Source organism: Engystomops pustulosus, chromosome 7, assembly GCF_040894005.1.
Source record: "Engystomops pustulosus chromosome 7, aEngPut4.maternal, whole genome shotgun sequence".
Taxonomy (NCBI): Eukaryota; Metazoa; Chordata; class Amphibia; order Anura; family Leptodactylidae; genus Engystomops; species Engystomops pustulosus.
This window is the reverse complement of record NC_092417.1, coordinates 171050876-171066284: the sequence shown is the minus strand read 5'-3', so window position 1 is coordinate 171066284 and position 15409 is coordinate 171050876. Positions and strand designations below refer to the sequence as shown.

General features: G+C 43.3%; 1 protein-coding gene across 2 annotated transcripts in view; it reads right to left on the bottom strand.

The window, feature by feature from the left end:
• Positions 1-15409, bottom strand: part of GAS2 (growth arrest specific 2) — an 82080-nt gene that overhangs the window by 40832 nt on the left and 25839 nt on the right. For both annotated transcript variants that reach the window (XM_072118948.1, XM_072118949.1), the window contains exon 3: positions 8673-8797. In XM_072118948.1, coding sequence (XP_071975049.1) covers positions 8673-8797 — 125 coding nt within the window. The remainder of the gene's footprint in view (positions 1-8672; positions 8798-15409) is intronic.

The following is a 15409-nucleotide window of genomic DNA, read 5'->3' as shown; positions in this document are numbered from 1 at the left end:
GAGCAGAGAAGAGTCACTTTTTGCCTATGATGAGTAACTTTTAGAAGTTGGAGTGGGAGAAGTTCAGATAGTCCCTATCTTAGGCTATATACTAGCTAAAACCATGCTTCTGGTGTCCTTTTAAAGATGAGAATTTCATCTTTCAAAAAGCACATGGTTCTGTGATCTACAGATCCAAAGGTACAGACAGTTAAAGAGAATTGGATCCGCAGGCTGTATTGCCAAAGAGCACCTTTTACCACCTCACACACGCTATACTGTAGGGGCTGCTACACAGATTCTGGGGTACTTAGAATTTTCTTTCTAGCCCCCACGGTTGCTGAAATATTAGTCCCGGTATCTGACCATTATAATCCTCTCCACTGTCAGAGAGGAGGTGCTGGAGAGGAAGAGGGGGTGTGTTTTATGGTAATCTTATCTGACACTGATAAGATTATCATAACACATGCCCCCTCTTCTGCTCCAGCACCTCCTCTCTGACAGCGCAGAGGATTATAATGGTCAGATACTGGGACTGATATCTCAGCATCCGCAGGGGCTTCAAAGTGCTCCTGAATCTGTCTAGGAGCCCCTACAGAATGTATGTGAGATTTAACATAACTTCAGTAAAAAGAAAGTTTTGCTAATGAGTTCTTCTCGTTATTTGCAAACATTTGGTTAAATAAAAAGAATGTAAGAAAAAAATTCAACTAAAGTCTGATAACGGAGACCGCGAGGCGAAGATTCCAGGAGAATAATTGGCTTTCCATGTGGTGAGAGAAAATTGTGTTGACATAGTGTAAAATATCTCGAAACAGAGGTGCCCACAGCCGGCTCTCAAATATCAGGCAAATCGCTCCCCTGCCGCTGTTCCCGCACAATCTTGTCTCGCTGATGGCCGCGCATGTGGTTTAATGCAGGATGTGAGAGTGAGAGGAAAACACATGATGTCATCCTGCAGCCATCCTGTCAGGTTCACTTCTCCTAAGCTCTGGGGGATCCTTGCTTCACCGCTGTTGTGAAATCAGAGAAGGAACGACTTTTATACTTTACTTTTTCTTCCAAGTGAATTGGCTGAATGGGATTAGCTGGAAAGTATTTAACACTGAGCCTGCAGCGCAATAGACCGGACGCCTAATAGAGTAATAAACCCGCCAGTCCTGATTAATTAATGTCTCCCCTTCATTTACTCATAATGTGGACCTGGCTCTACCGGACTAGACACCAAGAGCAACAGAGCTCCCTATATACAAGAATACAACTGCCCCTATGTACAGGAGTATAACTACTATAATACTGCCCCCTATGTACAAGAATATAACTACTATAATACTGCCCCCTATGTACAGGAATATAACTACTATAATACTGCCCCCTATGTACAAGAATATAACTACTATAATACTGCTCCCTATTTACAAGAATATAACTACTATAATACTGCCCCCTATGTACAAGAATATAACTACTATAATACTGCCCCCTATGTACAAGAATATAACTACTATAATACTGCCCCCTATGTACAAGAATATAACGACTATAATACTGCCCCCTATGTACAAGAATATAACTACTATAATACTGCCCCCTATGTACAAGAATATAACTACTATAATACTGCCCCCTATGTACAAGAATATAACGACTATAATACTGCCCCCTATGTACAAGAATATAACTACTATAATACTGCCCCCTATGTACAAGAATATAACTACTATAATACTGCCCCCTATGTACAAGAATATAACTACTATAATACTGCCCCCTATGTACAGGAATATAAGTACTATAATACTGCCCCCTATGTACAAGAATATAACTACTATAATACTGCCCCTATGTACAGGAATATAACTACTATAATACTGCCCCCTATGTACAAGAATATAACTACTATAACACTGCCCCCTATGTACAGGAATATAACTACTATAATACTGCCCCTATGTACAAGAATATAACTACTATAATACTGCCCCCTATGTACAGGAATATAACTACTATAATACTGCCCCCTATGTACAGGAATATAACTACTATAATACTGCCCCTATGTACAAGAATATAACTACTATAATACTGCCCCCTATGTACAGGAATATAACTACTATAATACTGCCCCCTATGTACAGGAATATAACTACTATAATACTGCCCCCTATGTATAGGAATATAACTACTATAATACTGCCCCCTATGTACAAGAATATAACTACTATAATACTGCCCCCTATGTACAAGAATATAACTAGTATAATACTGCCCCCTATGTACAAGAATATAACTACTATAATACTGCCCCCTATGTACAAGAATATAACTACTATAATACTGCCTCCTATGTACAAGAATATAACTACTATAATACTGCCCCCTATGTACAAGAATATAACTACTATAATACTGCCCCCTATGTACAAGAATATTACTACTATAATACTGCCTCCTATGTACAAGAATATAACTACTATAATACTGCCCCTATGTACAAGAATATAACTACTATAATACTGCCCCCTATGTACAAGAATATAACTACTATAATACTGCCTCCTATGTACAGGAATATAACTACTATAATACTGCCCCCTATGTACAAGAATATAACTACTATAATACTGCCCCCTATGTACAGGAATATAACTACTATAATACTGCCCCCTATGTACAAGAATATAACTACTATAATACTGCCCGCTATGTACAAGAATATAACTACTATAATACTGCCCCCTATGTACAGGAATATAACTACTATAATACTGCCCCCTATGTACAAGAATATAACTACTATAATACTGCCCCCTATGTACAAGAATATTACTACTATAATACTTCCCCCTATGTACAAGAATATAACTACTTTAATACTGCCCCATATGTACAAGAATATAACTACTATAATAATGTCCCCTATGTACAGGAGTATAACTACTATTATACTGACCCCTATGTGCAAGAATATAACTACTATATTACTGCCCCCTATGGAGAAGAATATAACTACTATAATACTGCCCCCTATGTACAGGAATATAACTACTATAATACTGCCCCCTATGTACAGGTATATAACTACTATAATACTGCCCCCTATGTACAAGAATATAACTACTATAATAATGTCCCCTATGTACAGGAGTATAACTACTATTATACTGACCCCTATGTGCAAGAATATAACTACTATAATACTGCTCCCTATGTACAAGAATATAACTACTATAATACTGCCCCCTATGTACACGAATATAACTACTATAATACTGCCCCCTATGTACAAGAATATAACTACTATAATACTGTCCCCTATGTACAAGAATATAACTACTATAATACTGTCCCCTATGTACAAGAATATAACTACTATAATACTGTCCCCTATATACAGGAATATACTATAATACTGCCCCCTATGTATAGGAATATAACTACTATAATACTGCCCCCTATGCACAGGAATATAACTACTATAATACTGCCCACTATGTACAAGAATATAACTACTATAATACTGCCCACTATGTACAAGAATACAACTAATATAATACTGCCCCCTATGTACAGGAATATAACTACTATAATACTGCCCCCTATGTACAAAAATATAATATACTATAATACTGCCCCCTATGTACAAGAATAAAACTACTATAATACTGCCCCCTATGTACAAGAATATAACTACTATATTACTACCCCCTATGTACAAGAATATAACTACTATATTACTACCCCCTATGTACAAGAATATAACTACTATAATACTGCCCCCTATGTACAAGAATATAACTACTATAATACTGCCCCTACGTACAAGAATATAACTACTATAATACTGCCCCCTATGTACAAGAATATAACTACTATATTACTACCCCCTATGTACAAGAATGTAACTACTATAATACTGCCCCTATGTACAAGAATATAACTACTATAATACTGCCCTCTATGTACAAGAATATAACTACTATAATACTGTCCCTAAGTACAAGAATATAACTACTATAATACTGCCCCTATGTACAAGAATATAACTACTATAATACTGCCCCCTATGTACAAGAATATAACTACTATAATACTGCCCCCTATGTACAAGAATATAACTACTATATTACTACCCCCTATGTACAAGAATATAACTACTATAATACTGCCCTCTATGTACAAGAATATAACTACTATAATGCTGCCCCTATGTACAAGAATATAACTACTATAATACTGCGCCTATGTACAAGAATATAACTACTATAATACTGCCCCCTATGTACAAGAATATAACTACTATAATACTGCCCCTATGTACAGGAATATAACTACTATAATACTGCCCCCTATGCAGGGGCGCACCTGCCATGAGGCGAGTTGAGCATCTCGCCTCAGGCGGCGCGCTTCCCGCTTAGCGAGCGGGCGGCACTGGCCGGCACTGAGCTCCCGGGCCGGTACGGGACCGCGTTGCAGCCCTCCATCAGTCCACCTTGCTCCCTGACGCTGCCGGCACCGAGCTTCCGCCCCCCTGCATCAAAATCCTGCCGGCCGGCAACACTTTCCTGTGCTCTGTCTGGCACCATGCTCCCAATGTGCTGCCGCCCCCCACTCCCCCATACTTTCGCTCCCGCCCATACCTCCGCTCCCGAATGCCCCTCCGTTCCCTTCTCAACCCCTGCTCCGCTTATGACTCCCCCCCTCCAGGCTCTCGGCTCCCTGCTTCCCCCGCCCCCGCTCAAGCTTCAGGCTCCCTTTCCGCTCTCCGCCCCCTCCAGGCTCTCGGCTCTCCGCTACCGGCTCCCCCTCCATCCAGTCTGAACCCCCGCTCACGCTCCTCCCCCCCCCCCCCCCCCCGGCTCTCTGCTACCTGCTCCCCCGTTCCCGCTCAAGCTCCAGGCTCTTTCCCGCTCCCGGCTCTGGTTCTACCTGCTCCCGGCTCCCCCACCGCGCCACCGCCGCTGCAGGACAAGGCCCCGAACTTTCCAAGAACAGGTAAGGTTACTTTATCTTTATATATATATGTGTATATATATGTAATATGTGTATATATATATATATCTGTAATATGTGTATATGTAATATGTGTATATGTATATGTAATATGTGTAATATGTGTATATATATGTGTAATATGTGTATATATATATGTATAATATGTGTGAATATATGTAATTATGTAATATGTATATATGTAATATGTGTGTATATATATATATATGTGTAATATGTGTGTATATATGTAATTATGTAATGTGTGTATATATATATATATATATATATATATATATATATGTGTGTGTGTACATATATATGTGTAATATGTGTGTATATATATGTGTAATATGGGTGTGTGTGTATATATATTGTATATATATATGTGTAATATGTGTGTGTGGGTGTGTATATATATATATATATATATATATATATGTGTGTGTAATATGTGTATATATATGTGTAATATGTGTATATATATATATATGTAATATGTGTGTATATATATATATATATATATATGTGTGTAATATGTGTATATATATATATGTGTGTAATATGTGTGTATATATGTAATTATGTAATATGTATATATATATATATATATATATATATATATATATATATGTGTATATATGTAATATGTGTATATATTTGTGTAATATGTATATATATATAATATGTATATTATATATATATATATATATATATATATATATATATATATGTGTGTGTGTGTTTAATATGTGTGTATATATGTAATATGTGTATATATATGTAATATATTTATATGTATGTGTTTATATATGTTTGTGTGTGTATATGCTGTATCTACTGTTTGTTAATGTGTATATATGCTGTATGTATATGCAGCATTTGTACTACATGGTGGTATTCTGTATCTATTTTATACTACTTGGTGGCACGCTCGATGCATTTTATACTACATGGCGGTACGCTGCATGCATTTTATATTACATGGTGATACGCTGTGTGCATTATATACTACATGGCAGTATGGTGCATGCATTTTATACTATGCGGCATGCTGTATGCATTTTATACTACATGGCGGTACACTGTATGCATTTTGTATTGCTTTATTTTTACACCAAACCAATATGATGGATCTGGTCCTGACACTCCCTGATATATCACATATATGGCGCGGGGGGGGGGGGCGTCTCTCTATGGCTCGCCTCAGGCAGCAGACAGGCTTGGTACACCCCTGCCCCTATGTACAGGAATATAACTACTATAATACTGCCCCCTATGTAACAGAATATTACTACTATAATACTGCCCCTAAGTACAAGAATATAACTACTATAATACTGCCCCCTATGTACAAGAATATAACTACTATAATACTGCCCCCTATGTACAAGAATATAACTACTATAATACTGCCCCTATGTACAGGAATATAACTACTATAATACTGCCCCCTATGTACAAGAATATAACTACTATATTACTACCCCCTATGTACAAGAATATAACTTCTATAATACTGCCCTCTATGTACAAGAATATAACTACTATAATACTGTCCCCAAGTACAAGAATATAACTACTATAATACTGCCCCTATGTACAAGAATATAACTACTATAATACTGCCCCCTATGTACAAGAATATAACTACTATAATACTGCCCCCTATGTACAAGAATATAACTACTATAATACTGCCCCCTATGTACAAGAATATAACTACTATAATACTGCCCCTATGTACAGGAATATAACTACTATAATACTGCCCCCTATGTACAAGAATATAACTACTATAATACTGCCCCTAAGTACAAGAATATAACTACTATAATACTGCCCCCTATGTACAAGAATATAACTACTATAATACTGCCCCTATGTACAAGAATATTACTGCTATAATACTGCCCCCTATGTACAAGAATATAACTACTATAATACTGCCCCCTATGTACAAGAATATAACTACTATAATACTGCCCCCTATTTACAAGAATATAACTACTATAATACTTCCCCTATGTACAAGTATATAACTACTATAATACTGCCCCCTATGTACAAGAATATAACTTCTATAATACTGCCCCCTATGTACAAGAATATAACTACTATAATACTGCCCCCTATGTACAAGAATATAACTACTATAATACTGCCCCCTATGTACAAGAATATAACTACTATAATACTGCCCCCTATGTACAAGAATATAACTACTATAATACTGCCCCCTATGTACAAGAATATAACTACTATAATACTGCCCCCTATGTACAAGAATATAACTACTATAATACTGCCCCCTATGTACAAGAATATAACTACTATAATACTGCCCCCTATGTACAAGAATATAACTACTATAACACTGCCCCCTATGTACAGGAATATAACTACTATAATACTGCCCCCTATGTACAAGAATATAACTACTATAATACTGCCCCCTATGTACAAGAATATAACTACTATAATACTGCCCCCTATGTACAAGAATATAACTACTATAATACTGCCCCCTATGTACAAGAATATAACTACTATAATACTGCCCCCTATATACAGGAATAAAACTACTATAATACTGCCCCTATGTACAGGAATATAACTACTATAATACTGCCCCCTATGTACAAGAATATAACTACTATAATACTGCCCCCTATGTACAGGAATATAACTACTATAATACTGCCCCCTATGTACAAGAATATAACTAATATAATACTGCCCCCTATGTACAAGAATATAACTACTATAATACTGCCCCCTATGTACAAGAATATAACTACTATAATACTGCCCCCTATGTACAAGAATATAACTACTATAATACTGCCCCCTATGTACAGGAATATAACTACTATAATACTGCCCCCTATGTACAAGAATATAACTACTATAATACCACCCCCTATGTACAAGAATATAACTACTATAATACTGCCCCCTATGTACAGGAATATAACTACTATAATACTGCCCCCTATGTACAGGAATATAGCTACTATAATACTATACATGCAGTAATGATCAGGGTTACTCTCTTTCTTATGGGATGTCTCGGTGACCTATATATTTCATTTCCTGGTTCGCTCCATAGTCAGGACACACATTCCTGACGTTCCACAACGGTCCCATGATGCAGGGCGTCCAATCACGGTCTCAGCTACAGAACAATATGAGTTATTATATAATCAGTCTGGAGCAGGAGATGATTAATCATCAGTAAGTCATGTCCCTGCTGCAAAGGTCAAGAAGGACAACCAGGGACAACCTTCCTGACGATGACCTATGTCATACACTAGAGGGACAAGCAAAGATGTTCTGACAACTGTGCAAAAAATTCAAATAAGTAGAAAAATTTAGGATTCTATTCCTCTTTTTGTATGAAACCTAAAACGCGCTTTTGCGGCAGCTGCCTGGCATTGAGCAGACGCACTGGTAATATCTCATAGACATTGGAGCAGCCGGTCAGGACTGGTGTCGGCTTCTATCCCCGGACTAATTAGATATCGATGACATCATCATCATATAGAATCAATGTCCACGGTGAGTATTTTTTTAACCCCTTCCTCGCCGCGGTATAATTATATATGAAGGATCTCCCTCCCGCTGCTTCCTCTCTGATCGGTAGATGCTTCTCCCTCCTCCGCACATCATTAGAGCCTCGGAGAAGTGTAGCCGCTCACCTTGTCAGTCTTTCGGGTCTCCATGAACTTCTCTCGAAATTTCCCCTGTAAAGTCTCCGTCAGCTGACAGAGTAAAGCCCCATTATCCAACTTCTCCAGGAACGTCTCCGCCGTTACCTCCTTCCCTGCCAAGACACCAAAAGGTCAAATATGATATATACACAGACAGCACACGGACATCTATATACCACGTGTCACTGCTGTGCCGCTATACACCAGGGAAACCTGTCACAGGAGAATGGAATATGGTGACTTCTGGATTATACTCCAGAGCTGCACTCACTATTCTGCTGCTGGTGCAGTCACTGTGTACATACATGACATTACTTATCCTGTACTGATCCTGAGTTACATCCTGTATTATAACCCAGAGCTGCACTCACTATTCTGCTGCTGGTGCAGTCACTGTGTACATACATGACATTACTTATCCTGTACTGATCCTGAGTTACATCCTGTATTATACTCCAGAGCTGCACTCACTATTCTGCTGCTGGTGCAGTCACTGTGTACATACATGACATTACTTATCCTGTACTGATCCTGAGTTACATCCTGTATTACACTCCAGAGCTGCACTCACTATTCTGCTGCTGGTGCAGTCACTGTGTACATACATGACATTACTTATCCTGTACTGATCCTGAGTTACATCCTGTATTATACTCCAGAGCTGCACTCACTATTCTGCTGCTGGTGCAGTCCCTGTGTACATACATGACATTACTTATCCTGTACTGATCCTGAGTTACATCCTGTATTATACTTCAGAGCTGCACTCACTATTCTGCTGCTGGTGCAGTCACTGTGTACATACATGACATTACTTATCCTGTACTGATCCTGAGTTACATCCTGTATTATACCCCAGAGCTGGACTCACTATTCTGCTGCTGGTGCAGTCACTGTGTACATACATGACATTACTTATCCTGTACTGATCCTGAGTTACATCCTGTATTATACCCCAGAGCTGCACTCACTATTCTGCTGCTGGTGCAGTCACTATGTACATACATGACATTACTTATCCTGTACTGATCCTGAGTTACATCCTGTATTATACCCCAGAGCTGCACTCACTATTCTGCTGCTGGTGTAGTCACTGTGTATATACATGACATTACTTATCCTGTACTGACCCTGAGTTACATCCTGTATTATACTGCAGAGCTGCACTCACTATTCTGCTGCTGGTGCAGTCACTGTGTACATGCATGTCATTACTTATCCTGCACTGATCCTGAGTTACATCCTGTAGATGTATAAAAGTAAAAAACATAACAATACAAACAAAACTTAATATACAATATATACAATATCTTACCTGCTGGTCCAGCCACATTCACACCTAGTGAAAACAATAACTTAAAATACACCGAAATGAATGAACACCACAACCCCCACCCAACCGATTATCACAACCTAAACCAAACCAATAAACAATAAGACAAGCCACACCCACAAATAAAACATAAATGACTATAAATATACATAAACCCACCCCACACCCTCTAATAACAAACCACCCCACACAGATTACATCCCACACCCATTTTTTTTTTTTTTTAAATATATAATAACAAATACACACAACACTACACTAAACTAAATCCCTCGCCCGCACCCTCCCCTTCCCCCCAGACACTGGTCTAACGTCCAAAGTTTGCGTTAAGTAGTCCAGACCAGTGCCCAGGGTCATAGAGTCCAAGGTCAGTTCATAAATCCCACCACCATCACCCCCCTCCCAACCTAACACTATGTCCCAAACCCCACTATATACAATATATACAATATATACAGTATTTACAACACAACATAAAGAAAACAGAATACAAATAAAATCTCAACAACATCAATCAAAACCACATAAAGCCCAAGTTCGGTGCCTGCAAGCCCAACATCACTACATGCTCAGATACAAAACAAAAATCTACAGTGCAGCATCAGCCCAACACCAGGAGAGGAGATGACAGACTAAGGGACACTAAAGGAGAACCCCCTCCAAAGGAGAGAGGCCCTCCCCGTGCCCCGCCTCTCATACTCCAGAGAGCGCACCTTCACCAGGTCACCCAGAATGTTCCTAACCACCTCATCCACCGGGAGGATTTTACGCTGCGTTGATACTAAACACCGTGCGTTCCACGTGTGGTACCTGACCACTAGGCTAACTAGGAATAACGTGCAGCGGTCCCGGCCACCCAGGCCTCTGAATGCTCCATAGGCCCACTCCGCATAGGAGAGACCGGCCAACCCGGGCCAATGGATGGAAGCGCCCACCCGGTTGTACACCTCTGTGTTAAAGGGGCACTGAAGCAGGAAGTGGTCCATGCTCTCCAGCAGGCCACCGCACTCCTCCCGGGGACAACCCCTTTCCTCAGAGCTCCTACACTTCAGATTGTCCCTCACACACAGCTTTCCATGGAAGCAGCGCCAAGTCACATCCCAAAACTTCAAGGGGATCCTGATGGAATTCAATAGACTCAAACCCACCCCCAGATCCCGACTTGGGCAATCCCTGAGGGCCAGAGGCTTCTGGAAATGGGTCAACAGAACCCTCTTGTCAAGGATTTTCCTCGACATGGTCCTGATCTCCCACATTCCCAGACCCCACCGGCGAATCACCTTCAGAACCGGGGTAGCGTAAGCCGGAAGATGCCCATGCGGTGTGCGAAGATCCTTCACTTGTCCTCCTGTCTCCCATTCCTGGAAGAAAGGCCGAAACCATCCCCTGCAGGAGTATACCCACGGAGGAGCCCTCTCTTTCCAGAGGTTTGCAACATTGATCTTAAGAAAGGTATTCACTAGGAACACCACAGGGTTGACCATACACAACCCTCCTTGTCTCCTCGTGCGGTAAGTAACCTCCCTCTTGATAAGGTTCAGCCTATTCCCCCATAACAGCTGGAAGAACAGACTGTAGACCCGAGTCCAGAGGGGCTCTGGCAACATGCATACACTGCCCAGATAAATCAGCAATGGGAGCAGGTAAGTTTTGATCAGATTAACCCTTTCTCTGAGGGTCAAAGACCAACCCTTCCACTGGTCCACCCTCTGAGCGGCGATCTTAAGCCTGCCGTCCCAGTTTTGCATGGGGTAATCCCCCTGGCCGAAATCGATGCCGAGAACTTTGGCGGAGTCTTGGGGCCCTGGAAGAGTGTCCGGGAGATCAAAGCCTGGATCCCCCTCTCCCAGCCAGAGACTCTCACACTTATCCCGGTTGATCTTGGACCCAGAAGCCTCTGAGTAGCGGTCAACCTCTGACATCACCCATTGCGCCTCCCCTCCCGAGGACACGAAAAGGGTGACATCATCAGCATACGCTACCACCCTTAGAGTGGCTTCCGGTGCTGCCCGATCCATCCCGACTCCCACCAACGGCCCACGATCAACCCTCCTAAGGAATGGGTCAATCGCGAACACGTATAAAAGTGGGCTCAGAGGACAACCCTGGCGAACACCAGACCCGACCTCAAAAGAGCGGCCAATCCAACCGTTCACAAGCGGGAAACTCTCTGCCCCTGCGTACAAAACCTTAAGCCAATTGACAAACTCCCCCGGCAGGCCATACCTCAGAAGGACAGACCAGAGGTACTCGTGGTTAACCCGATCAAATGCTTTTGCCTGATCCAGGGACAGCAAGTACCCCTTCCAGTTACCAGCCCTGCCCTGCTCCACTGCCTCCCGGACACAAAGCACAGCACTAAATGTACTGCGGCCTGGAACAGAGCAGTGCTGGGTCCCCGAAAGGAGCCGGGGCGCAAACTGCACCAGCCGATTAAACAGCACCTTTGCCAAAACCTTTCTGTCCGTATTGAGAAGCGCTATGGGACGCCAGTTCTCAATACGAGATCGGTCCTTACCCTTTGACAGGATGATCAGGGCTGACCTCCTCATTGACTTCGGCAGAGCGCCCGAGGAAAGACACTCATTGAATACCTCAGTCAAGAGGGGAACCAAGGCGTCCTTAAAGGTCTTATAAAATTCGGATGTTAAGCCATCCGGACCCGGCGATTTCTTGAGGGCGAGCCCTTCAATCGCCAGGCTGACTTCCTCTTCCCTGATCACTTCGGTCAAAACATCAAGAGAAGGGTCTACTCCTGGCTCAGGGACAGTTTCAGCCAGGAAAGCCGACATCACATCCCGATCTAGATCCTTCCCGCCCAAGAGGTGCGAGTAGAAGGATCTGACGACCTCCAGAATCCCTGATCTGGACCTTTTCAGGGACCCCGTACTGTCAACCAGTCCTGTGACAACTTTACCATTCACTGACATCTTGCAGTTTCTGTAAGGGTCGGGCGAGCGGTATTTCCCGTAATCCCTCTCAAAAACCAAAGATGCATGTCTATCGTACTGACACCTCTTCAGCAAGGATTTCACTCTGGAGATGTCTTCACGACTACCTCCAGTCGAGACGAGATGCTCGAGTTTCCTCCTCAGGCCCTGATACAGGCGGTACCTGTCCAGGCTCCTGAGGCTCGAGAGCTGGCGGAAGAATCTCGCCACCCTTTTCTTGAGCATCTCCCACCACTCTGACTTACTGCTACAAAGGCCCAGCAAAGGTACCTGGCTCTGAAGAAAGTCCTCAAAGGATTGTCTTATCTCTGCTTCTTCCAGGAGAGACGAATTGAGCTTCCAGTAGCCTCTTCCCATCCGGGGGGTCTCTGTAACATTCAGAGAAAACAAAATTAAACAGTGGTCGGAGAACTCCACCTCAACAACGGACACTGGTGAAGAAATGGCTTCCTCCTTTAAATAAAACCTGTCTATTCTAGACCTGCAGCTACCCCTATAATAGGTGAACCCCGCGTGGCCTGGGGTGTGCCGGATGTGGACATCCACCAGGCGAGCCTCACTAGCTATGCTATTAAGAGCGACGCTATCATAAGTCAGCTTGTCTCTGGAACCTCCCCTATCCTGGGACCTCGTGACAGCATTGAAGTCCCCTCCAAAGACCACCTGACGACTTGTAAAAAGGTAGGGCTTGATCCTCATAAAGAGACACTTCCTGTCCCACTTGGACTGGGGACCATAGATGTTAATTAGGCGAAGTTCTTGTCCCTTCATGAGGACATCCAGGATCAGGCACCTCCCCATTTCTAACTCAATAACTCGTCGGCATTCTACCGGTGCAGTAAAAAGGACCGCCACTCCGCTATACGGCTCGGCCGCAAGAGACCAATAGGAAGGCCCGTGTCTCCATTCCCTCTTAGCTTTAAACACGGCCGCCAAATCTGGCAGCCTGGTCTCCTGCAAAAATAAAATGTCAGCTTCAACTCGGCCGAGAAAATCAAAGGCCGCAAATCTAGCCGCATCAGACTTAATGCTGGCGACATTAATGGACGCCAGCGTCAACGGAGTGGGTGCCGCCATCATGAGTGATTGAGTTAGACGGCTTTCTTTTTACCCATCTTACCACCACCCTCGGGAAATGAACACCCCCTTTTTAGACATATTGTGGTGTCCATCTCCCTCACCTCCGATGCTTCAGGGGCAGATCCAGGACCTGCCCCCTCATCCTCGTCTCCAGACTCTGGGCCAGTCTCCCCTCCTGAGGACCCTGACTCCCCAGGGGGAGACTCGGCACCCCCTGCAGGCCCCTCCGCCACCTCTGGCCCTTCACCCTCAGCCCCTCCATCGGCAGGAGAGGCTCCATCCAGGGCCAGGAATCGATTTGAAAGTTCGACCAGCGGGGGGTCGGTTGCACCTTCCTTGGGTACCTTAGTCAGGGAGGGAGAAGATCTTACACCTCCCTTCTTTTTACCCTTTTTCTTCTTTTTGGCGCCACGCTTACGCTTTTCCTCTAGCCACGCCCTATTATCCTCATCCATACTCTCATAATGGGAGGAGTCTGAGGACGTGGCACCTTCCTCTCTCTCGATCCTCCTGACCTCCTCATCCAGTACATTATCCCCTGGGGCCTCAGCGACAGGTGAGGTCTCCAGGACAGCGCCAGAGGTTGTCCCAGCAGCCCGAGACTCCCCCCGCTCTCTCTCCTGTTGACGCTTCTCTAGACGCCTTAGCTGGGCAGGCGTCTTTTTCCTGTCTTTCTTCCCTGGCCCCTCTATTCCTCCGCCTCGGCTAGTCCCCTCCCCAGCAGATTCAGCCTCATGGCTTTCATCCGCTGAGGCTGAGCCTGCATTAGCGAAGGAAAGAGGACAACGACTGTACGGGTGACCGAGATCACCACACAGGTTACACCTAATCTGCCCTGTACAGGATGCAGCGAGATGGCCGACACCCCCACACAACGCACACTTCTGCACGGTGCAGTTTGCGCTGAAATGTGTGGGGTCACCGCACCTGTGACACAGCTTAGGCTGCCCCCGGTAGAAGATCAGGATCCGATCCCTCCCCAGGAAGGCTGATGAAGGGATGTGGGCGACTGAGTTACCTGAACACCTCAACTTCACCATGAAGGTCCAGGCCCCTGACCAGATACCATACTCATCACGATTTTTTTCCGGTAATCCTAGCACCTCTCCATAACGATTCATCCAGGTCATGATGTCAAAGCAAGATAGTGATTCGTTACGGGTAAGAACGGTCACTTTCTTGAGTTCGCTCTGGCGGGACACTGCTTGCACAGCAAAGTCCCGCCACTCGGGCTCGTTGTATCTGCCACGCCACCGAAGACGGACCACATTCCTACGGTTAGCACCCGGCCCGGTTGTCGGGAGCGACCATGATGTCTCCCTGCCTCTTTGCTCTCGGAAGGCAGACAGGCCGTGCCTCTC